Source organism: Babylonia areolata, chromosome 9 (assembly GCF_041734735.1).
Source record: "Babylonia areolata isolate BAREFJ2019XMU chromosome 9, ASM4173473v1, whole genome shotgun sequence".
Taxonomy (NCBI): domain Eukaryota; kingdom Metazoa; phylum Mollusca; class Gastropoda; order Neogastropoda; family Buccinidae; genus Babylonia; species Babylonia areolata.
This window is the reverse complement of record NC_134884.1, coordinates 27816894-27841353: the sequence shown is the minus strand read 5'-3', so window position 1 is coordinate 27841353 and position 24460 is coordinate 27816894. Positions and strand designations below refer to the sequence as shown.

General features: G+C 40.2%; 3 protein-coding genes across 6 annotated transcripts in view; 1 reads left to right on the top strand and 2 right to left on the bottom strand.

Moving 5' to 3' along the window:
* Positions 1-3507, top strand: part of LOC143286188 (mdm2-binding protein-like) — a 35148-nt gene extending 31641 nt beyond the window's left edge. For both annotated transcript variants that reach the window (XM_076593821.1, XM_076593820.1), the window contains exon 20: positions 636-3507. In XM_076593821.1, coding sequence (XP_076449936.1) covers positions 636-710 — 75 coding nt within the window. In that variant the 3' untranslated portion in view covers positions 711-3507. The remainder of the gene's footprint in view (positions 1-635) is intronic.
* Positions 3508-3654: 147 nt separating this feature from the next.
* Positions 3655-9448, bottom strand: LOC143286190 (mediator of RNA polymerase II transcription subunit 10-like). Its single transcript, XM_076593822.1, has 4 exons — positions 9305-9448; positions 7646-7729; positions 5119-5221; positions 3655-3908 (listed from the first exon to the last, which is right to left on the bottom strand). The coding sequence occupies exons 1-4, from the start codon at positions 9424-9426 to the stop codon at positions 3813-3815; spliced, it is 405 nt and encodes a 134-aa protein (XP_076449937.1). The 5' UTR covers positions 9427-9448; the 3' UTR covers positions 3655-3812.
* Positions 9449-11930: 2482 nt separating this feature from the next.
* On the bottom strand, positions 11931-21190 carry LOC143286187 (uncharacterized). 3 transcript variants are annotated; one of them, XM_076593817.1, is made up of 4 exons: positions 21006-21190; positions 17155-17587; positions 16766-16948; positions 11931-15684 (listed from the first exon to the last, which is right to left on the bottom strand). In XM_076593817.1, the coding sequence occupies exons 1-4, from the start codon at positions 21157-21159 to the stop codon at positions 15513-15515; spliced, it is 942 nt and encodes a 313-aa protein (XP_076449932.1). In that variant the 5' UTR covers positions 21160-21190; the 3' UTR covers positions 11931-15512. The 3 variants fall into 3 exon arrangements, with proteins under 3 accessions (XP_076449932.1, XP_076449934.1, XP_076449933.1); XM_076593819.1 differs by having other exon boundaries at positions 17155-17540; positions 21006-21166; XM_076593818.1 differs by lacking the exon at positions 16766-16948 and having other exon boundaries at positions 21006-21164.
* Positions 21191-24460: the final 3270 nt, after the last annotated feature.

Here is a 24460-nt window from a genome sequence, read left to right as displayed (position 1 = left end):
CTGACATCAGAAAGTGTGGGACTGCCACCCCACAAACCTCTCGTCCTCCAAAGCCACAAGCTATAGAGACAATGTTCTTGAAACAGAACACAGGCTTTTTTGTCTTGTGTGTGAATGTGTGCTAGCATGCATGCATTTGTAAGATGGAGGAAGGTACCAACTGGTTCTCAGTGGATTTGGCACTGGTTTGTGCCCATCACCAATTCATGCTGAGAAGTGCGTACAAACACTGCTCTCTTAATTTGGAATTTGTCTTTTGCTTCGCCGTGTTGAGAAGTGCATATAAACGCTGCTCTGTTAATTTGTCATTTGCTTCAGTGTTGGGAAGTGTGTATAAACGCTGCTCTCTTAACTTGAAATCTGTCTTCTGTAGCTTACATGTCACAATTCTACCCCTCTCCTTTCCATTGTCTGTCTCCCTCCACTTTATTTTGTGTTTGTGCATGTGTGTATAACATCACTTGGGTGGAAAGAAGTAAAAATGAAGACCACTACTGCTTTGTGACTCATGGTATCTTGTTCTGTTGCAGAAAGAAAATGTTTTTTCTGTTATGTTTCAAACCCTTCTTTCTTAATAGAATTGTTAGTTTGTGTGTGCCTGTGCATGTATCTGTGTGTGTTTCTGTCACATGCAGGTGGTGGATCTGGAACGGAGAAGACAAGACTTGGCTGTGAAGAAGAAGCTGAGAAAAACCAGTCTGGTTGGGTAGAACTAGTAGCCTCGTGAAGGAACAACATACACATTATCCTCAGCACACTACTTTTCTACCTTTTCAGTCATTACATGTTTGTAAATAATGGTGTGTAACTTCCCAGCGACCTTACATTGATACTTCCCTTTGGACTGCCGACACTGGGGCTGCTAAAGACAAACCTGGGTGTGGCTGTGTATGGGGGACTCAGAATGAGCAGCAAGGGAAACTGAAACTGTGAAAAAATTGCAGCAGAATAAACAAATAAATAAGTAGATTTGGGTTTTCCTGGGGAGGGGGGGTAAATGGATAACCTTTTATGTCAGATCAGGTTTATTTAACTCTTTCACTGCCACACATGACCTTAGTCAACTAGACAGAGCACCACTATAGGCGACTTTAGTCGGTGTCGAGGAGTCATGTTAAAAGGACCATTTTTCTTATTGTAACAAAGCTTTACAGCTGCAGCCAGTTTCCGGCCAATGGAATGACTAACCTTTGCTCCCTGACCCAGTTTGAAGTGAACAAGTCCATTGTGTTTTGACATGAACCGAAGCATCTTATCTAAAATATTTGGTGCTAGGGAGTGTTTTTCACACGTAAACTTGGTGGTAAAGGAGTTTACGGGCTTTTCTCTTCTTTTTTTTCCTCTTTTTTTTATATTTTTATTTGCACCCTGAACTTTAATCAGTAAAAGGAAGAAAAGCTGTAGTTGTGATAACTGACAGACCTTGTGCATTGTTAACATTCAGTTTTGGGCAGTTGAGAAAATTTTATTTGGTTTTTGATAATGTGATACAATCAAATTATATTACTGCTTTGCTTTCCTGCTTCCCTGTGTGAACTTTGTTTTTAACTCCTTGTACATGTTTCAGGGTTTGACCCCCTAAAGTGTTTCAAACCGCAACTAATTTATTGGTAACTTAGATTAACCCTTTCACTGCCAGGAAAATAAAGTTTAAGTGAAATCTATTTGCCTGGGTTTTTTCCACAAAAAACGGGTGTAAATTTTCCAAAAATTCTGTGCTCTTTGTTATTGGAGAAAGACCCATAAAAGTGTATTTTCTGAAAGGTGAATGAATAAAGAATACAAAACACATTGTTTTCCCATTTTATATATTTTTAGTGACATGCTGTTGTTTTGAAATCAGAGTTTTGTTTTTTGTCACGTTTTCAACTTGTTCATTACAAACATTAGTCAGGTAATTTGCACAAAAATATCATATTTTCTGGACAAATGGATATCTGCAAACACAAAATCAAACGAGAACAACCACAATATATCTCTATTTTGTAAGAGATAAATACACAATGCATCGTGACTTCTTCAACTGATAAATGGATGTGAGGCCACGGATGTGAGGCCACACACCCCTCAGTCTCCATCCCCCTCCTCTTCACCCCTCTCACTTGATCCAGTTCTCGTCTGACCGCGTTGGCTGAGTGCCAAGAATTTCGCTCACACTGTGTCCTGCTAATAATTCGGTCATGTTCTGTCGTCTGCTAACATCTGTACAGCCAGCATCACTCACTGATAGTCGCATCTTGGCCACTCTCTTGATTGCTCTATTTATATTCTATCAAATCGTCCTATAAATGTTCATCACTGTCTTCTTCAAATTTACGCTTCAATTCTTTCTGAGCATCAGCTAAAGACAGCAATCTTGGTTGATTTAGTTCGTCACGATCGCATGTCTTGAGCATGGTGTCAGTCCAACATTTTGTTGAGCGAGCGAGGAGAGAAGTCAGGCAAACACTGGGACAGTGACCAAACCAAAGCGTTCAAATAAAGGACTGCTTCATGACGTCAATGGGGTTTCTAGATATGAATAGAATCTAAAAAGATTCCCCAGGCTAAAGCTACCACTATTTTTGTCAACAAAGTGAATGCAAACCAGGGAAAAGTCAGAATATTTTGATGATGAGTTATCTCGTCATTGTGGCAGTGAAGCATACATGCTTGCCATGACGAGTTATCTCGTCATATAGGCAGCCTAGGGGTTAATAAAATCAACCACCCACACACAAGAGTGTCCAGTCATTTGTGAGAAATGCTTTCTTCTGTTCTGTACATGTCTGTCAGATTTGATTATGTTCAAAATTACGTTGTATATTCTTCTTCTAACAACAAGCATGAGTGTCAAACTCAAAGAAACAATAGACAGACAGAAAATACAACAACAAAAAACTTAGCCATATGAAGAGCACAGGATCAGGAGTCAAGATGACTGCCAAAAAAAAGAGGAAGCTAGTCAGGCATACAGAGGGGAGGTAACCTACTTCTGGGAGTTTATCGGCCGTAGCTACTTTCATTTTCTCCGCATAGGCGGGTCGAAGTTTACGCAGGACAGGAATCTGACCCCCTGCCAGAGTCTGCACTGGTGGGTCACAGTAAAGTATGTGTAGTTAAATACATCATATATTCTTCTTCTTCTGATCAACCACTGTTAAATTTCCTTTGAACTAAATGGACACGGGGTGGGGAGTTGTGATGCAAAATAGTCATGCCCTATTAATTTTTCTGGTAATGTAATCTGATAGTACACACACAGAGCATTTCCCCTTTCTTTTTTTTTTCTTTCTTTTTTTTTTTCTTTTTTTTTTTTTTACACTAATCTAGTAATGACCAAGGCATTCTGTCAAGGAAAGGTTGGATCTGATCAACACCACTGATGTCTCCAAACATCTGAGTCCTGTGATGGTTCCATCACAACCTAATATGGCAATTATGAAGGGAAAAAAGTCATGTGTGACCAACACTTTATAGGCTTCCTTTTTTTCACAACTATTGTCTTGCATTTTTATACAGACCATGTTTTTCATCCAAATGCAAAGAAAATATATCTTGGCTGCAAAATGTATAAAACATCCCATCCATACTTTTCACTTCAACTCATCAGACCATGCCTCTGGCATTCCAATACATCTTTTGTTAAAGGGGGAAAAGTCAGCAAAAACAGAGTACACATTCACAACACTTTATTCACAGTTCATGTTACCATGTCTTCCCCTCAGTTCAACCAACCTACCCTCTCTCCACACACTTTTCTCTCCCTCACTCATCAGCACACGCATGTCCACCCACACATAGTCCAGCACACACACAAGCACAGATAGTGGCTATGTGGGTCTGTCGTTGCCCTTCCAGGCTCTGTACATGTTCATCTCATTGGGGAACACTTTGTTCAGCTCCACCATCAACAAGGCCTTGAATTTCTGCACACAAGTCCACGCCACATGTCACATCACTCCCAGTTCACTGGACACCAGTTTTGCACAGCTATGCTGCTATCGTATAGACCTTTATATCACCTTCACACAAGGATGAAAAATAAAATAATGGAAAACATGACTTTGTTTCTTATTATCCAGCTAACCACATAAGGCCATGTCAGGACTGCTCACAAAATAAAAAATTCAACCTCAGTAAACACAAAACTCAAGTCACATCTAAAAAAAAAAATAAAAAAGAAGAAGAAAAAAACCTTATAAAACGCAGTTTGTGACATGATGTCTTAACCAATAATGAAAAAAAAAGTGAGGTTAAGGAGGTGGGGGTTGGTTGATCACTGAATTTCTTCACGAAATCCAGACACCACATCATTTTACTGTTAATAACTGAGTGTTGTACAAGTTTTCACAAAAGCACAAGTACAGGCCTTATGAATTTTCTGTACAAGTTACAGCCTAATGAATTTTCTGTACAAGTTACACCTCCATATCACTTCAACAGGAGGGATTTACATTTCACAATTATGCCATGTACCAAGTGTTCAATGGCTCCAGATATTGATCATGCATCCATGGCAATTACTACTGTGTCATAACTGTCATCCCAAATTAAGTTTTGCAGTAACCAGTGGATTACTATCAGGATTAACAAATAGTAAAGAGTGGTAACTCTCTCCATTCACAAGGTACACAACTTCAAGTCAGTGTTGCTTACGCTACCGATTCAGTTAGCACACAGGTAAATAAAAGGTACACTGGAATAAACCCGGACACTTCCTCAAAAAAGGAAGCGCTGGGCCTGTCCTTATACTGATCATTTGACATGTGCACACAGCAGCAAAAACAGAAGAAATGTGCAAACACAAATTAGCTTTTATTCAAGACTGGCATAGCCTCTTTAATCCTGAACAAGCCACACACAACACATGGACAATACAGAACAGGATATTCACTTGCTGACAAAAGATTGAAAATGTTTACCATTGTGTGTGTGTGTGTGTGTACTCTCTCTTTCACTCTGGAAAAGGGAAGTGTGTGTATGTGGAAGAAGCCACAAGGGAGGAGGTGCTCATATTGCAACTTTTTTTTTTTTTTCCCAAAGCTAGGACTTTGTAACTACTTTAACCGAGTACTAACTTATACAATTTTTTTAATCACATGCATCCAAGCTCAACTGCATCAATGGAAGACTAACCTTGAGATTGTCAACTTTGCCTTTCACAAGTTCATTCTTTGTGAGTGCTTTCTCCAGGCAGTCCCGTGTGTACAGGTTGGGATTACGACCTTGGTCAATGTAGCTGTGATGTGGGAAGAGAACAGAAACATGTATATATATATATACAGCCACAGGACAAACTTTTTTTTTTCTTGTGGGTCCTTCAGTCTCCTGGATACACACACACACCACTACACACACATTCTGAATCATAAATACAAATAACTAGGTATTTGTTAATGTCATTATGGATTGGCAATCACTGGCTTAATCATTGTATTATCACAACCTCAACCAATGCCAAAATCTGACTGTTTCATCACTGCAAGGATTACAATGTACGCCACCTTCCCGCCTGAAAAAGATTTAGCTTTGTAACCATAATTTTTAGATGGTTTGTGTAACGGACGACCAAGAGGTTGCAGTATTTTGTTTTTTGTTGTTTTTTTTGTTCAGATGGGGGTTTGAATCCGTATCGTCCCCTTTTTGGCAGGTGAAGTTGGCGGGTGCAGTGTACCGCTGGGATTTATTTTTGAGGCGGGTGTGTTACCGTTGTGTGTGCACAGGCTTTTTATCATGCATGTTTCTCTTCGTGGCTGGTTGTAGGGCCAGAGGCGTGCCATGGTTGTGCAACAATGTTTTGTGTGACGCAATTTATGTGTGACGTTTTTCTTAAAGTTTTGGTGTATGACATATTTGTAGAATGACGTAGGTGTCAAACGGATATCGGGGAGAGTGTCCTTGGAGAAGGTCGTGAGGAGAGCGGCGTTTGGCTGCTGCAGTTGTTTGGTTGGTTGGGTTTTTTTTTTGTTCTATTTTCCCTCTGTAGATGACCAAGCATCCGCCAGATGGGAATATCAGCATTCGGTGTATCTTCGTTTCTGTGTTAGGCACCTCTAGTTGTTTTTTCACACAACTTGCTGTGCGTAGGCCAGTGGTTGCACTTTTTTTTTTTTGTCGTCTGGTCGAAGTTTTCCTGGACGCTGTTCTAACTGTTGTGGCGTTGGATCTTCCGCTGGTTCCAGCTCACACTATTTTTAGACTATCCACCTCATGGTACCAGCGACAGGTCCGCCAACGTTGCTACTGACACTCAGTTCAGAGGACCACTACTTCAGCCCGCCAGCGTCTTCAAGGATTTCACCTTTTCATGTTTGACAGTGATATGTGCATGTTCAAAAGGGAAAGACAATTCAGTGCTTCAATTTTTTTTTCTTTTCTGCTCCTGAGGACTCCTGGTCAGATTTCACTCTCGACATATGTGCTTCAGTAACTATATTTTTATTTATTTGTGTGCGTGTGATAATAATTGAAACTTGGTCAACTTCATATTCGCATACACTCATATACTCGCACATATACATGATACTCACTTGTGGAGAGTGAGAAAGAAAGTGTTGGACTGAAATGATGCTTACCTGTGTTTAATGTTGGTTATCTGCATTTAAATGTTGGTGGGAGTGGGGTTGAGATGAGGGCCCCCCCGAGTAAACCTAAAGTGTTTCTTTAGTAACTGACTGTGCGGCCATACCCATCAGTATCCTTTGGATACTTTGTTGAAGGAAGTAAGAGTACTTCTGTTTTGTTCCTTCTAAAAAAAATTTTTTTTTCATTATTAATTTTTTTATATAAATACATTCATACCATTACATAATTACATATATTAAATGCGTTGTAAAAATCTATTTCTGAGTGGGCTTGTTGGTGTTGTGGCGTCTGTAGTGGGGCATTGGGGGGAAGGGTGCACGTCCGCTTTAGCACGCGTTTGACAGTTTGAAAACAATGACAGTCCATATGCTCACTGATGAAAGTGACATCTTGCCTCATCTGTTATTATTTACAACAATCATTCTGAATACCACTCATTCACTGTCACCGTATTCATCTTGGATCAGTTTCCTTATTACTTTTTGCTGCCTAGGAAATAAGAGTTAAGGTGAAATTGAAATAGCTGAAATTAGCAGAATGTTGTATGTTTGTTGGCCCTATATTGATTCCTCACACACACTTCTACAGCACCCCCTCCTCCACCCCCCTCCTCTTCCCCCTCTGACCCACTACACTTGTCCAGTTCCCCTCAATCTGCCTCCCATCACCCTACTTCTACCTATGCCCCTGTGTTAGCACAGTGCCAAGAGTGTCATTCCCACTGCTGCTATCTCGGTCAGCACAACTCACTCATGTGGGCAGAGTCAATGCTCTGTTCAGCATCACTCACTGTTTGCTGGTTGATTGCGCCTGTCTCTTCATAACTCCCTTCGCATTCTAATTTCTATCATCCGATAAATGTTCATCACTGTCTTCTTTTTCAAATTAACGCAAACATTCTTTCTAAGCTTACAAGTTTGGGTAATTTCTTATCCCAGTAAAAGGGCTGGTACAGCAAAGAACTGCAATGAAGTGGGCAAATATCTTGACTGCTTTTTACATTACTGGAATTATGATTCATCAAGATCCTTCATCCTTATCTTTGATGACAACACAATTCCACGTCATCTTTACTCACTCAAAGACTTCCAGGGGTACGTTGACATCTTGAACCTGACTTTTCAGCTTATCAAGTTCTTGCATCTCCATCACCATGCTGTTCCTGCAACACAAAAACATAACACAATTTTTGTGATTACTTCTTAGTTCACAGTAAAAGCAGCAAAAGTTAAAGACAAATAAATACATCGGCAAATAATTAATCAGTGAGTGACATTGTCCTTGTATCAGTACCCATCATGATCTACACACACTCTTTGATATCAACTATAACTGGAGTTTCCATTAATTCAAATCTCAAAAGAACCATATCCATTTTGCCCTTTTTACAAGTACCATCATCATAACTACATTTACACTTACAGGATACAGTAAGTACGTAACCTATGGTACTGTGCTCTTTAAAAACAATGAATACTGAACAATATATTAGAAACATGGGAACATGAAATATGAAAGAATCCAAACATATTGGCCATAACTAACTATTAACAATTTACAGCAAATTTCATAAGCAGAGTGGATACAAAGACTGTAGAGTAAGACAAGTTTAGAAATTCCCAAAGAGAAAATAAACTTTTTTTTAATGAAGTCCTTAAAGCACAAGGTTAAAATTGGAATGAGATTTGCTCAGATACTGAGAGACAAAAAACTTTGTAAATTTTACAAAGCAGCTGGGCGTCGAACCTCGATCGATACAAAAGCTTGGTGCTTCTCTGAGATCCTGATGAGAATGTCATTGAACATCAGTTATCATTACATCTGGTAATTTTGTAGCGAGTTTGTCAGAAATTAAAAGAATTTGCAAGAGTTCGTTGGTAATTTTGCTGGGAAATTTGGTAAATATGGAGTCAGGAAGAGGTGTTGAGGGTGACCAATTTGTGGATTGAGAATTTTTATATTTTTGGTTGGACTTTTCTGTAAAAACCAGTTCTATCAGTTATTAGTGAAAGTTTCATGTCAGACAGCAGTGAAAGCAAACTCAAGACTCAAGAAAGGCCCGCATTTCTCTGAAAGTGAAACACCGGAACTGAAGTATGTATACAGATTAGACTTTCATTGAATGAACATTACAATTTACATCCGTTACTAAATTATTTGGGACCGATGCTGGACTGCTCACTGCACATCAATCAAGGATTGACGCCCAGTGCCAGCCTAAATCTTAGGTTTTATGTGTCTGTGAGTGTACTAGCGCAAGACACACAACGCAAAAAGTGTACACCACTGTGAATGAAGATGTATGTGTGCGTGTAAATATAAGATATCCGTATGTGCATGTGGACAGTGGAGGATAGGGCTAGGTACTATGTCAGTGGAGGGCTGGGTCTGAGTATTTGTGACTAGTATGAGACTGCAGTGCATGTGCGTTCGCCATAATGTACACATGTGTTCGTGTGTGTGTGTGCATGGTTGTGCGTGTACATCCACACGTGTGTCGGTGTGCACATGTTTGCATTGTTCACAATTAGGCATGGACATCCACTCAACCAGTCACACAGAGGAGTGGAGGGGAAGAAATGTGGATGCTTCCGCAAGTTGTTTCAAGATAGTAAAAACGGGAGTTCTGAGAAAGTTTGAAGTACAAAACTAACTTGTCATTTACCTCCACTGGGTCTGGACATTACGAGGACACAACTATCGAAAAAATACCATAAATGCAATATTTCATACTTACAATTTTTGATTTAGAACATTCTGACCTTGTGGTTGGAAATCACTCACTACAATACCGATCTGACGCGTGTTTTCAATAAAAATTTCGAGGCGCTGCTCCAGTGCATCAAATTTCTCAGCCATCTTGAGAATAATCTTACCAACCTTTCTTAGTTTCAAAACACATGAGAGCTCCAGGGAGATAACACAATGCGCCCACCCTTTTTACCCAAACCAAACGAAATCAACACATTGTGCATTCCAATGCACGAAAGTATTCACAACGCTGCCATGCATATATGTGTGTATATATGTGTGTATATATGTGTGTGTATATATATATATATATATATATATATATATATATATATATATATGTACATGTTTTTCCTTCCTGGTACAAAGGAAAGCAAATGATGGTAAAGGGTACTAATGTCGTTTTTTTTTCCAGAACACACAGGTGTAATACTATTTCCCTAAAAACCGTGAAAGCGAAAAATTAAAACTTTTTGTACTATATCACAATAATTTTCACAATAAGATAAAGTAATCTTCTGGAATACTTCAGCAAAGTGTGTGTTTTTTGGGGGGGTTTTGTTTTTGTTTTTGTTTTTTGTTGTTTTTTTGCAATAAAGCCAAAGTCAATTTGTAATTTTGATAAATGATTTATCACTGAAATTTTGGTCAGGTTCTTCAGTGGAAAGTTTGGAAAGCACATGCCAAAGATAGGGGACATTAAAACTGCCTGTGATCTATACATGAATCATCATTGCTCCTGTCCAATCAGTGCTCATCAATAATATCAATAGCATTATAAGGGTTGGTTTTTGTCAAAATGTTCATCTCTATGTGTGTGTGTGTGTGTGTGTGTGTGTGTGTCTCCTTCTGTCTCATTCGTCTGCGATTTGTGTGCATGTTCTGTATTCTTATTGAATTTACCTTGAGATTGCTGAAAAAAATTGTTATAGCAACCGATTCCATGATGAATACCTCGCACACGGGGCGCTGCACGTTTTTGCTGCTTGTCGCATGAAACTTGCTGCTTCGACGCCCCGTGTGCGATGGGCATAAGGCCCGTCGCCCACGGGGCGTCAGCGACAACTGCGCATCATTTTTTGATGCCTCGCTACATTGTCGCGCCGACGCCTGAAACTTGTACGAGGCGTGTCGCTCGCACACGCGCGACAAATCTCCCCAGGCATCACGCAGCACGCTCCATAATAATTATTTGGAAAGTCACGTGCTGTCAGTGTCGCTCTGACGATAATTTATTGTTGATACTGAAGAGGAAATTATGGTTGACTGTTGCCATGAAAATACCCCCCACTTTTTCCGAGCAAGAAAACAAAAAACTTCGTTTTTTGTTGTTGTTTTTGATGATGATGTTGTTGTTGTTGTTGTTTTTGTTGTTGTTGTTGTTGTTGTTTACATTTCAATTGGGGCAACATTTAGATATAACATGTTTTTGTTGTTTTATACTGTTTGTTTCTTTATTTTCTTTTGACGTTTTTTCAAACACATCACCACGTTTCCTTGAATTTATTCATCGCACACCCTGTCCAGTACATCTGTTTATTAGTTATTATTCAGTCACTTTTCCATGCATGATATTGATATTCATTGCAAAATCAATCATTTGATCAATCATTCAGTCACTCACCAGTCACTATATTAATTGTTACATCAATCAAATGATCTCTCATCTGTTAACTGTCTCAAACAATGTAATGAAATAAAATCTGTGTTGTTTAGCATGCCATTTTCCTTGTCTATTCATTCATGCAATTACTGCAGATAAACTGGATAAATTTATCATAATTCATACTTATATATTCATTTATATGTATTCGCTGATTTCATTTTATTCACTTCATGTATAAGTCATCAACATTCTATTTATAAACATAAAACTGCATTTATTCATTATTTCATTTTATTCGTTTACTACTAAATTGTTGACCTGTTTTAATTTTATCACTATTTTGCTTCTTTGCCATCCAGTTTTCACTTACCCTTTCCTTCAGTGAATATATTCTGCATTATATTTGTTTATCTAATAATGTACTATTCATTAAACAGGTCTATCTGTCCAACTGTCTGTCTGTCCTTAATAATTTGTTTAATGATTCATGCGTTTACTTCTTAATTTACTTGTACTTAATCATTCATTCCAAATATTTGACATGACAAGATGAACTATAACAATTTATACTCTTGACTGATTGTTCATTTATTTCATCTTTCTTTTTTAAACTCGTTTATTTATTTTAAGATTCTTTTCCTATCACACTAGAAATAACAAAAACATTACATGGTATGCAAAAGACACTTGGCTACAGTATTTTTCTGTCTTGGTGACCAGACACAGCCATAGCGTGCAGAATCACAAATAAACAAATCTAGTTTTAAACACACACACACACACACACACACACACACACACACATAGAAAGAGAGACAGAGACAGAGAGACACAGAGAGAGTTGGTGGACTGATCTTTTGACTGGGGAGTGTGAGAGAGAATATGTGTGAGTATATATATATATATATAATGTGTGTGTGTGTGTGTGTGTGTGTGTGTGTGTGTGTGTGTTTGTCCTCTGTTGATGTTTACAATCAGATACAAAAAGTGTATATATACTATATATAAGAAAATGTAATAATTTATTTAAGAAGAATTTTACATTGGAACCAAACCTGGTTGTTGCATCTTTCATTTACATTAGTGTTTATGTGTGATAATCCTGTACATGCAATTGTGACAATTCTTTTCTTCTCCATATCAGTTGCACAGCTTCATAAAATAAACTGTGCCTGTTATAACTGCAGATACAATCAGATTCCAACATTTTACAGTTCCAAACAAAATGGTTTGAAAAGAAAAATAAGAAATTACAATCGCAATCAGATCATTAAGGATAAATCAATTATGTAAGCATGTATTTGTGTTGAACCAACAGTTCTCCAATAGGAAGTAACACAAGTTACAATTGAAAGCATCAAAACACACTGACATTATACAATGGTGTGTAAGTTAGCAAACAGTGTTATTATAACACTGATATACATAATGACAAGTCATTTGGCAATCTCTGTAAGAACAAACTGCTGGGAAATGTTTTATTTCAGCTGAAGCTGGTGTGGTGTGGTGTGTGTGTGTGTGTTCAGCAGTGTTTGTGTCAGTGTTCAGTAGTATTTTTGTGTGTGGTGTGGTGTGGTGTGTGTGCGTGTGCGTGTGCGTGTGTGTGTGTGTGCTTGCACATAATGTGTGGGTGAAAATAAAGTAGAAGTGTGTATTGCTCTAAAAGATATTTGGAAATCCAGTCATCCTTACAATTTCAGGTTGTTGCATCTTTCATTTACATTAGTGTTGATGTGTGAGAATCCTGTACATGCAATTGTGACAGTTTTTTTCTTCTCCACATCAGTGGCACAGCTTCATACCAATAAACTGTGCCTGATATAACTGCAGATGCAATCAGATTCCAACATTTTTCAGTTCCAAACTATGATTTGAAAAGGAAGAAAAGAAATTACAACTGCAATCAGACCATGGGGGAGAAATCAATTATGTAAGCAAATATTTGTGTTGAACTAACAGTTCTCCAATATGAAGTAACACAAGTTACAACTAAACTGAAAACATCAAAACACACTGATACTAATCAATGGTGTGTAAGTTATCAAACAGTGTTATAAAAAATAAAAATAAAAATAAAAAATAAAAAAACCCACTGATATACATAATGACAAGTCATTTGGCAAACACTGTAAGAACAAACTACTGGTTAATGTTTATTTCAGGTGAAGGTAGGGGGCTGAAGGTGAAATCAGGCATGTAAGTCTTTGATTGCACTCAGACCTATGATGGATGATAAGCTATGTCAAAAGACAATCAAATTAGAACTATGACCGGAAGTGAAGTTAATATGCTATCTGAAATCAGTTGTTTACCAAACACTAATACTGTTAATATTTGTTATTTCTATGAGAAAATAGTCACAGTTAGCTACAGTCAGCATAAATCCCATAATATTTGTATTCTGTCCGCTTACAAACATTTAATTTAGTTTGCTGCCAAAATTTGTAAATAGTATTGAGAAAATAGCTCCACATAATAAATAATGATGCATTCAGTATTTGTTTCACTTGGGGGAAAATAAATTGAAAATCAAACTAACCTGCAGTCAGTTTACCACATGTATGTATCTCACACTTTCTTTTACTCAGCTTAACATATGCTGTATGCCTGCTTACAAACAACTGATTACTGTAGGGGATATATTGTAATATTGTAAAATGTGTTCTGAGCAGTGATGTCGCACTCTCGTGCATGGGTTTACGGAGCATGAGTCGGGCTGCATGATTCTGAATGCATTGAAGTTTACTATTGTCTGTTTTCACTGTGCCCCCCTGTTGTCTGTTATCACTGTGCCCTCCTGTGGTCTGTTTTCACTGTGTCGCCCTGTGGTCTGTTTTCACTGTGTCGCCCTGTGGTCTGTTTTCACTGTGTCCCCATTTTGTCTGTTTTCACTGTGTCTCCATGTTGTCTGTTTTCACTGTGTCCCCATGTTGTCTGTTTTCACTGTGTCCCCCTGTTGTCTGTTATCACTGTGCCCTCCTGTGGTCTGTTTTCACTGTGTCGCCCTGTGGTCTGTTTTCACTGTGTCCCCATGTTGTCTGTTTTCACTGTGTCTCCCTATTATCTGTTTTCACTGTGTCCCCCTGTTGTCTGTTTTCACTGTGTCCCCCTGTTGTCTGTTTTTACTGTGTCTCCCTATTATCTGTTTTCACTGTGTCCCCCTGTTGTCTGTTTTCACTGTGTCTCCCTATTATCTGTTTTCACTGTGTCCCCCTGTTGTCTGTTTCACTGTGTCCCCCTGTTGTCTGTTTTCACTGTGTCCCCCTGTTGTCTGTTTTCACTGTGTCCCCCTGTTGTCTGTTTTCACTGTGTCCCCTTGTTGTCTGTTTTCACTGTGTCCCCCTGTTGTCTGTTTTCACTGTGTCCCCCTGTTGTCTGTTTTCACTGTGTCCCCATGTTGTCTGTTTTTACTGTGTCCCCCTGTTGTCTGTTTTCACTGTGTCCCCCTGTTGTCTGTTTTCACTGTGTCCCCTTGTTGTCTGTTTTCACTGTGTCCCCCTGTTGTCTGTTTTAAATGTGTCCCCCTGTTGTCTGTTTTCACTGTGTCCCCCTGTTGTCTGTTTTCACTGTGTCCCCTTGTTGTCTGTTTTCACTGTGTCCCCCTGTTGTCTGTTTTAAATGTGTCCCCCTGTTGTCTGTTTTCACTGTGTCCCCCTGTTGTCTGTTATCACTGTGCCCTCCTGTGGTCTGTTTTCAATGTGTCCCCCTGTTGTCTGTTTTCACTGTGTCCCCTTGTTGTCTGTTTTCACTGTGTCCCCATGTTGTCTGTTTTCACTGTGTCCCCCTGTTGTCTGTTTTCACTGTGTCACCCTGTTGTCTGTTATCACTGTGCCCTCCTGTGGTCTGTTTTCACTGTGTCACCCTGTTGTCTGTTTTTACTGTGTCCCCCTGTTGTCTGTTTCACTGTGTCCCCCTGTTGTCTGTTTTCACTGTGTCCCCCTGTTGTCTGTTTCACTGTGTCCCCCTGTTGTCTGTTTTCACTGTGTCCCCCTGTTGTCTGTTATCACTGTGCCCTCCTGTGGTCTGTTTTCACTGTGTCACCCTGTAGTCTGTTTTCACTGTGTCCCCCTGTTGTCTGTTTCACTGTGTCCCCTTGTTGTCTGTTTTCACTGTGTCCCCTTGTTGTCTGTTTTCACTGTGTCCCCCTGTTGTCTGTTTTCACTGTGTCCCCCTGTTGTCTGTTTTCACTGTGTCCCCATGTTGTCTGTTTTCACTGTGTCCCCCTGTTGTCTGTTTTCACTGTGTCCCCATGTTGTCTGTTTTTACTGTGTCGCCCTGTTGTCTGTTTTCACTGTGTCCCCTTGTTGTCTGTTTTCACTGTGTCCCCCTGTTGTCTGTTTTCACTGTGTCCCCATGTTGTCAGTTTTTACTGTGTCTCCCTATTGTCAGTTTTCACTGTGTCTTCTTCTTGTATGTTTTCGCTACGTCAAAATATCAGTTTTCACGGCGGTGTCCTCTTTAAAACTGTCATGTTACCCAAGCAAATCAAGTCTGTAATACAATGAATGCATACCAGTCACACACTCTTGTCTTCCTGTCGAACCTTTTTCTTTCTTTTTTTTTTTTCCCTGAGAACTGTAAGGGAGCCTCAGGAAAGGACGATCTCCAGGTCATCTCTTAGACGATAGTCGTCCTGGCCCCGGAGGGACATGAAGTAATGGTACGGGGACTGGATGTCTTGCGGGAATGGAACCTGGAGAGCCGTGCACAGCATTCTCCAGTCCTCCAGGCAAATCGTCCGTACCGTCAGTCCGGTCTCTCTGCAACAAACGACGTCGTGCTCATGACCTGCGGCGTGACACTGACTTGCAGACGCCGGACAGACGAAACCAAACTGTTATCAGAGACCACAGCAACTCAGTCGCTGTAATGTAAAGTGGTGATTCTGCATACGTTCTGTAAAAGTGTCTTTCAGAAAAAGTGAACAGACACAGGTATGTGAAAGCATTTAACAAAACTAGACTGAAACGGCTGTCACGGAACCGAATAAGATCTCCCTTGTACCCTAATGTACATGAACAGTTTATGCAAGGGGTGAAAAAATGCATTATATATATATATATATATATATATATATATATATATATAAAGCAAGCAAGCAGGAAAGAAAAAAGCTGGCTTTGTAACTAGGATGCCGGAGCCAGCGTGTGTACAGAGATACAGGGTCTACTGAGAAAACCAACAGAAGAAAATTCATGTAAATTAAACCGATCGAACAAACCACGTTTTCCGTAACTCGACACGCCACAGCGGCGAGAGCGAAAACCCATAAATGCACGTTGCGTTGTTAAAGGGACAGTCAACGACATGAACAGCTGGTCCGGGAGAGGAAGTTGACAAGTTGTCGGGTCACACACACACACACACACACACACACACATAGGGTGCGGGCGTTGAGCTGTCTCACCCGACAGCCTGAAAACCCTGACCGCGATGCGATCGCACAGTGTGTGTGTTCGATAGCCACCTTCAGACAGTGCATGGCAGTACCATGGTCAAGTCCTTTCAAGTTGTCCCCGCTGTCCGCCCCTGATGAGAAAGAACAACACGTAGGAAGCGGAAGATGCAAGCAGCGACAGAGACTGAACATCAGTGTATGTAACCAGGGTCACTACGCGATGCGCCATATAACTGGCTATGGAACGATTCTGTCAATTGAATAAAGTAGATTACATTTGATGGTCTTAAGACACCAGCTCCTCCGTCGCAGTAACTGATTATTGGCCGGTTGCCCTGGAACTACATTACGATATACATACATACATTGTGTTATATGACTGTCGAGAGAAAAGGCCCCGACAGAAGATCGCCCCATTAACGCATACATGTCCAAGTCCTCACCGAAGTCGCAGAAGACCGCCTCTGTTCTGCTGATGAGTGTAATCGAGCACGGGCGCATGGTTGTGGCCCAGCAAGCGACACGACTCCCGTTTCAGCCAATGAAACGAAGAGAAGACGATGACCACTCTTACGGTACTGTTCTGTCGCACGTCACCCAGAGTCAACAGATACTTCTCAGCACACCTGTACAAAATCCAGTCCTAGGGTATTCCTTTTCGTTCATACAGTCATGTCAGACATCTCGACATCGGTCTCTGTGAACAATTCATTTTCACACACACACACACACACACACACACATGCACGCACGCACGTGCTATTTTCTCCCTCCCCCTTCAACACTCTCTTTCAAACATCTTCCTTCAAAACAAGTATCATGACTCACTGACCGTGCACACGGGCTGGCGTTCTGTAGGATGGTGACCGCCTTCAGCCTGTCCGCGTGGATGATGCTCAGCTGCAGAAGCAGGTGCCTCAAGAGGTGGTCCTCTGCGTGGCCACTGGGGTTGTTCTCAAAGAGCGGGGAGGTCAAACGCCCCTCCGGCTGGCTGATATCCAACCAGTACATTGCCAGGTAGGTCTTGGCACAGGTACTCTTCACCCCGCACCTCATCATGTTTTCAAAAAGCGTGAACCTCTCCTGATTAGTCGGCGGGTGACGGATGGTTCTTGGTGGAGTTCCGCACATGACTCGAGACTCGAGAGACTGGTTGAAATAAAATCTCTGCTGTTCCTGAAGTGAAGGCCCCCGGCCTGTTCTGTCTCCGGAGAAAGCCTGGAACCATGTCAGGTCATGAAGGGTGTCGGTGATGCGTGTGCACACTGACAACAGTCATGGTTCATGAACTCATCAGTACTTGGACAAAAACTGTCACCGGACACTGTTAGTAGTTGTTGTTTTGTGTGTGTGTGTGTGTGTGTGTGTGTGTGTGTGTGTGTGTGTTTCTCTTATAATTTACCATATTCGTGTGTATACGCACGCAGAAGATCAAGTACGCACGTTAAAGATCCTGTAATCCATGTCAGCGTTCGATGGGTTATGGAAACAAGAACTTACCCAACATGCAAACCCCCGAAAACGGAATATGTCTGCCTACGTGGCGGAGTAGATAAAAACGAAATGGTCAAACACGTAAAATGTTACATGTCTGTATATGTGTGCGTGACTGAAACCAAACTGAATGGCACAGGAAACGAATGATGAGCGCCGAACGACAGATGCCAGTCGGCTCTACCTGTAGTTGTGCAAATGATGACTATGTGAAGCGCTTAGAGCTTGGTCTCCGACCGAGGATAGGCGCTATATAAGTATCCATATATCATTAACATTATCACATTATGTGGTCACTGTTGACTTTGACAAAAACTGTCACTGTAAAATTGTTTTGGGTTTGGGTTTGTTTGTTTTTTGTTTGTTTGTTTGTTTTTTGTTTGTTTGTTTGTTTTTTGTTGTTGTTTTTTTGCTAACAATTTTATCATATTATATAGTCTGCGATCAGTTTATTTCTCAGTTTCGTGCTTGTAGTATTAATCATATTATGCAGTCACGGTTAGCTATGTTTTTTTCTGACTAATTTTACCAAATCATAAATATTCTCAATTTAACTTTGACAAAAACTGTCACTTTCACTTTGTACAAGCGCTTTTCTTGCTAATAAAACTATATTAATCATGGAGTTACTGTCGATGTGTATGTGTGTGTGTGTGTGTGTGTGTGTGTGTGTGTGTGTGTGTGTGTGTAAGTGTGTGTGAGAGAGAGGGGGGCAGGGGCGGAGACACACACAAAAAGACTAGAGACAAGACAAATTCTTTATTTCGAGGATAATAGATAAGCACTGGTGTGCTTTTTTACATCCAGTACCCGCCCTGAATAGGGTCTACACTAAACAATACAAAACAAAATGAAAGCATGGTGTTAGTAGAGATACATAACAGGGAAGATAAATTTTAAAAAAAATTTAATAAAATAAAATAAAACAAAACAAAAAAACAAAAACAAAACAAAAAACAAAAACAAAACAACCCTCCCCCCAAAAAAACAACAACAAAAAACAACAACAACAACAAAAAACAAAAAAAACCCAAAAAAACCCAAACAAAAACCAAACATACAAACAAACCACACACACACACACACGCACACACACACACACACACACACACACACACACACACACACACACACACACACGGCATACAGGTACAAGTATGGTGTTAGTAAAATGTATGGGGGAAAAATGAACCAAATGAAGGAAACAACACACACCGCTATACAGATCAGAGTGGGGGGTGGAGGGTGAGGGAGGTTATCAGTCAACCATACACATTTGACAAACAGTATCATTAAAACGAACGATTTACATGACACATTATGGCATAAAGTGGGATAGGCAATGTTTTTTGAAGGTGGTTGGGCAATGTTGTTGTTTAATTGTTTCTGGGAGTGAGTTCCATCGGGTGGCGCCTGAGTAGACCAGACTGGGTTTGAACAAGTCAATTCTTGGAACTGGGATATGGACTTTGGAGGGATTCCTTGAAGAATTTACAGAAAATTTGTCTGTTAATGTTGGTGGTGCATTACCTGTCATAATCTTTTGCATCATGATTCCTTTATTGTACTCTAATCTACGGATTAGTGGGAGATTATTCGCTTGTTTATAGTCTGAGTCTTAAAGGGAAGTCTTTTTAAGGAGTACCAGCTTGAGCCCCAGTTTATGAAGATTCTGTAATGGCTTCATGGTGTTAGCATTTGCAGAATCCCATAGTATTGATTCATAATCTATTGTAGACTGGATATGTGCTTGAAAAAATAATGTCCGTGAATGAAGGTCAAGGAAATGTTTGATTCTGGATAGTTGATGGGTTTCCGGGCTGTCTTTTTGCAAAGGGAATTTATGTGAGGATTCCAAGTGAGATTGTTGTCAATTATGATCCCCAGAACTTTGTGATCACTGACCTGTTCAATAGGTTCACCTTTAACTTGGATGGAAGGAAAAATATGTATAGTGTTTTGCCTCTTTTGTCTGATTGTGATTAACATGCATTTTGTTTTTTGTGGGTGAAGAGACGTACATGCGGTTTAGTTCGGTGTATCTAACGAGCTCATCAGTACTTTCTTGTAAGTCTTTTGCAAGAGCGACAATGTCAGTATGAGAAGTGTGGATCGTTGTATCATCCGCAAAAAGTTCGCACATGGATTTGATATGGAGTGGTAGGTCGTTTTTATATACTGAGAATAGTAAAGGGCCTAAAATAGACCCCTGAGGAATGCCATAATCAAGTGTTGTTGGTGCGGAGATTGATGTACTCATTGTCACGCATTGTTGTCTGTTTGCCATATAGGATTTAAGCAAACTAAGACAATTGGTTGACTGACCATATAGTTCAAGTTGTCTAAGTAAGAGGTTGTGGTCTATCACATCAAATGCTTTTTTGCTTTTTTTTTTAAATCAACGAATAAAACACCACAATATCTATTGTTATTGACGTTGGTAAGCCAGTCATCTACAATGTTTATCAGTGCTGTGTGGCATGAATGCTTTCGTCTAAAACCGGACTGAGCTGGATGTAAAAGCTCATAGAGAGAGAAAGAGAGAGAATGTTCGTGACTATCATTTGTTTGTGCGTGTATATATGTACTACTCTGTTATTATCAACAAGTAAAAATTAGTAAGCCCGTCAGTTATGTTCATAAAACCTCACTGACTTTCAATTATTTTCATGTAGGTTCCATAATATTTAATCATCATCGTTATAAAGCAGTAGTAGTAGTAGTTACGAAGCGACTGATGGAGAAGCGTGAGCGAAGGAAGCAGTGGGGCTCAATTTCTGCGGATCCAGAATCGGCCTCTTCTCCCATATGACACACACCGACAGATAAGCCTGCCTACCTACTCGTCCGTCGGTCCGACGGGAGACTCCATTATTTAGTAGCAGTAGCAGTAGCAGCAGTAGCAATAGTAGCAGCAATAGCAGTTGTAGGCCTATATCATATCCATCGCCGTCTACTATGATCTTCGTCTTCAGTTGTATCTTTAACACCACCATCACTAGTAATCATCACTCTTTTTTCTTTTCTTTTTTGGCGTGAGAATTTAGAAATAACTTAAAGATAGGCATGATGACAGCTTGATACACAAGGCTAAATCCTAACCGGAGAGAACAGCAACGTATATGTCAGTGACTATTCACAATACGCGACTGCAATCCGTCGTAAATGACTCAGTGGTAGATCACTTACCATGCTGGATGAAAACGGGGTCAGCCCGATACTCCCCCGACTGGTGTATTGTCAATTTACACAGGGTATGTGGTGCTAACTTCAATCTTTCCAGGCGCCCTGTCATTCGTACATAACTACACCGAACAGTTCTGCAGTAACGGCAACCCCTCATTCCTTTCCAGGAACCCGAAACCGAAAACAGGAAGTGGCTCCATTCTAAGCGTTCGAAACACAAGATCAATGAATGGTGCAAGATTGAATGTATGATTATTTCCAGACCACCGTTCAACGACGGTCTTTGCTTACTGAATCGAATTTTGTGGGCACCAATTGTGAAATGGTTGATCATATGTAGATTGTATGTAGATCCTGCAAAAAGATTGATTGAGATTGTGCAGTGTTCGGATTGCTTCCCTTCCCTCTTTTCCTCATTTTCCTCTCTCTCTCTCACACACACACACACACACACACACACACAGGGGGGGGGGGGATTATTTATTTATCTATCAAGTTACACTGAAACAAAACAAAAAAACAACAACAACAACAAAAAAACACCTTTCGTTGTCTTTTTAGCTTCATCTGCCTCAGTTGTCTTTCCATGTCTCTGTCTTTCGTGTCTCCGTCCAGTCCATCTTATTTTTTTTATTTTAGGCTTGTGTGCGCATAGTGCTTGCAGTTAAGCATGTATACAAATGTACTTTGTCTTCCTGTTTAACAGTGCTGTGGTCAGCAGTGATCTTCCATGTAAACTGTCACGGTCTCCCTCCTAGTCCCTCAGTCCTGAGGCATTTGATGTTCACTGTGTTGCTCAGGCATGCCAGTGGCTAGGCCTCGAACCTCCCGACCCCCCGTCCCCTCCCCTCCCCGCCCCAGCCCCCACTTTTTTCCTCTTCTTTATTTTTTTGTTATTGAGCAGATTAATGTAGCGTGTTGCACGTGGATTAGTCGCATGTTTTGACTTTTTGGCTTTCAGTTCTTTAACTTGAAGTGAAAGAGAAGCTGATGAGAGAAGACAAGATAAAGAGGTCACAAGAAGGCGACGAGACGAGGCGACATGAGACAGATGAGAAGTAACTTTGTTATCAGTCTCGAAAGGGAAAACTGGACCAGGTATAATCAACAACGAAGACAAATTATCAACACTAATACATGATATTTACTGATAATAAGTATTCAGTAGATATTGTGCCTTCGTCCGGCACTTGTAAAGTCTGACACGCTCACTCCACACATTGCAAGTAAAAGTAAAAATCAAAAGAATCAGAAAACACGTTTCAAAGACATAAGCATTTAAATACTGCACTACATTGTGATGCGTAATTATACGGCCACATTTATGATTATCATTTCATTTTAGTTTAGTTTTTTCCTTGTTTTGAATGCTGTGCAGTGATACTGTAAAGTAGCATCTATTTCAGTCATGCGTACGCTTTTATTTGTATTTGTATTTCTTTTTATCTCAAAAGATTTCTCTGTGTGAAATTCGGGCTGCTCTCCCCACTGAGTGAGAGCGCGTCGCTGCACTGACTACAGCGCCACCCATATTTTGGTATTTTTTCCTGCGTGAAGTTTTATTTGTTTTTCCTGTTTAGAAAGGAGACGGACACGGTAATTTATTTTGAATCATGTTTGTTCACTTAAATGTACGGTAGTGGGGGAATGGTGGGCATGTTTCAAAGCTGTTAATTTGAGGACACTGCTAGGTGGCCCTTGTCCCCAGTGAAAGATGAAGGGCACTCAGGGGTGGAAGTGGCCCCGCAATCTGGACTCAATGGTTTCAAAGATGGTGCTGCGTCCACTTGACTCCGGGAGGCTGTTCCACTAAAGGATGGTTGGCAGGAAGAATGTTCCCTGCCGGTATAGTGTTTCATATGGCCGGTTTGCATCACTGATACGTTTGCAACTAATCAAACCTCGTATGCGTCTATCTTTTCATTACGAGGCTGCTGCTGCAGCAGTGGTAGTGGTGGTAATAAAGTAGTAGTAGTAATTAGTTATTTAGTCAGTTTAGCTAGTTAACGGTCTGGCTTAAGCCTAATCCTTAATTGCCGGGCTTACAAATGTATCATCTCGTAAACTTGAATGCTACTGATGTTTTCTGGCTTTGAAAACTGCATGTGTGAATTTTCCTAGATTGGAAATCAACCAGAAAAGTTTTTTTTCTCAAAAGCTTAAACGTTTGGATGTGTTCCTTACCGTGCTGAATGTCACAGTTTTTGCAAGTGTTATCGGATGGTGCTGTTCAAAATTCAAATAGCAGCGAGTTCCAGAAGTCAACGACTCTATTACTGTCTAAAGCCGCAGCGTTTAAGCATGTCAGTTTTAATTGAAACGCTGAGTATGTATTTTTCACCAACTCTTGGTTCTCGTTTTATCGTCAGATGTAAAGAATACTACAAGTATCTTCTAATTAATTAGACTATTCTATAACTGAGTCTCGGTATAAGATCTCATCGTACCGTCACGACGGTCAATACCTTTTCTTCTGAATGTAAATTCAGCGGTCTCAGTCTGTCTTGATAGTTTCATACGTTTGCCGATATTCTCTAACCATTTTGGTTGGTTTTTCTCATATTCGTTGAATTGATGATTGGCGCCAATTTAGTAGAATACGTCAGTGTATGCTGTAAATGTGGTTCGGAACCACTGACACTCAGTGAGACATATATGACAGTAAAAATGTTTTTCATCTAAACGACTGAGTAATGATGTTCGTTTAAAAAAAATTTTCCCCAATATCTCTGACCGGACGTTTGCCTCAGTTTTTAATTACGATGTGAATATCAGTGTGTAGCCGGTCGGTGTCACAACTACGCCAATGATCATGGAGTGTAACTGACGCCAAGCCGGGTAATACCGTGAATTTCAGTCACTGGCAGTCTTTGTTCGTGGCGCTATGGTTTGATTTGCTATCATGCGGTTTGTGTGTGTGTGTGTGTGTGTGTGTGAATTTTAGCCCCGGTCAGTTCATTATTACACTGATCCTGGACTGATTATCATGTTTTGCCACTGAGTAGTAATGCTAAACATTGCATTTAGACACATTATTCAAATTAAATGAAATATTTTCCAAAGTCATCAGACCAAGTTTGTAGACTTTTAAAGTAATTTTGTATGACGTTGCGTTCTCAGTGACAGTGGCAGAAAATACCAATTGTAGGCCGTATGGTTCAGGGTGTCCTCAGCAAATAATTAGTTTGCATGTACGCGTGACACAGTTAGGTAGATCATTTAAAAAAAAAAAAAATAATTGATTGAATAAAAATAGATAATGAAAAAATAACTGGTCCGCAAGAACGTTGCCTCGGGGTACTGTAGTTCCACGTGACGGAACACTGCACCACGGCCGGTCAGCTTTTCGTTTCATCATGCATACCGGCTGAACTGACCAATTTGAACCATTTAGTTTCTAATGAAAAAATAAACGTGCGCATAAGCCCATTTTCGAACTTTTTTTTTCTTTAAAAAAA

Coding starts and splice junctions, on each gene's coding strand:
- LOC143286190 (XM_076593822.1), bottom strand. CDS start 9,426: ATGGCTGAGAAATTTGATGCACTGGAGCAGCGCCTCGAAATTTTTATT. Junction 7,730..9,304: donor AATGTTCTAAATCAAAAATT/GTAAGTATGAAA, acceptor TTTGTGTTGCAG/GAACAGCATGGTGATGGAGA. Junction 3,909..5,118: donor GCAAAGTTGACAATCTCAAG/GTTAGTCTTCCA, acceptor ACTTGTGTGCAG/AAATTCAAGGCCTTGTTGAT.
- LOC143286187 (XM_076593817.1), bottom strand. CDS start 21,159: ATGAGGGGTTGCCGTTACTGCAGAACTGTTCGGTGTAGTTATGTACGA. Junction 17,588..21,005: donor CCCCGTTTTCATCCAGCATG/GTAAGTGATCTA, acceptor GACTGTTGTCAG/TGTGCACACGCATCACCGAC. Junction 15,685..16,765: donor GGCGGTCTTCTGCGACTTCG/GTGAGGACTTGG, acceptor CGTTTGTTGCAG/AGAGACCGGACTGACGGTAC.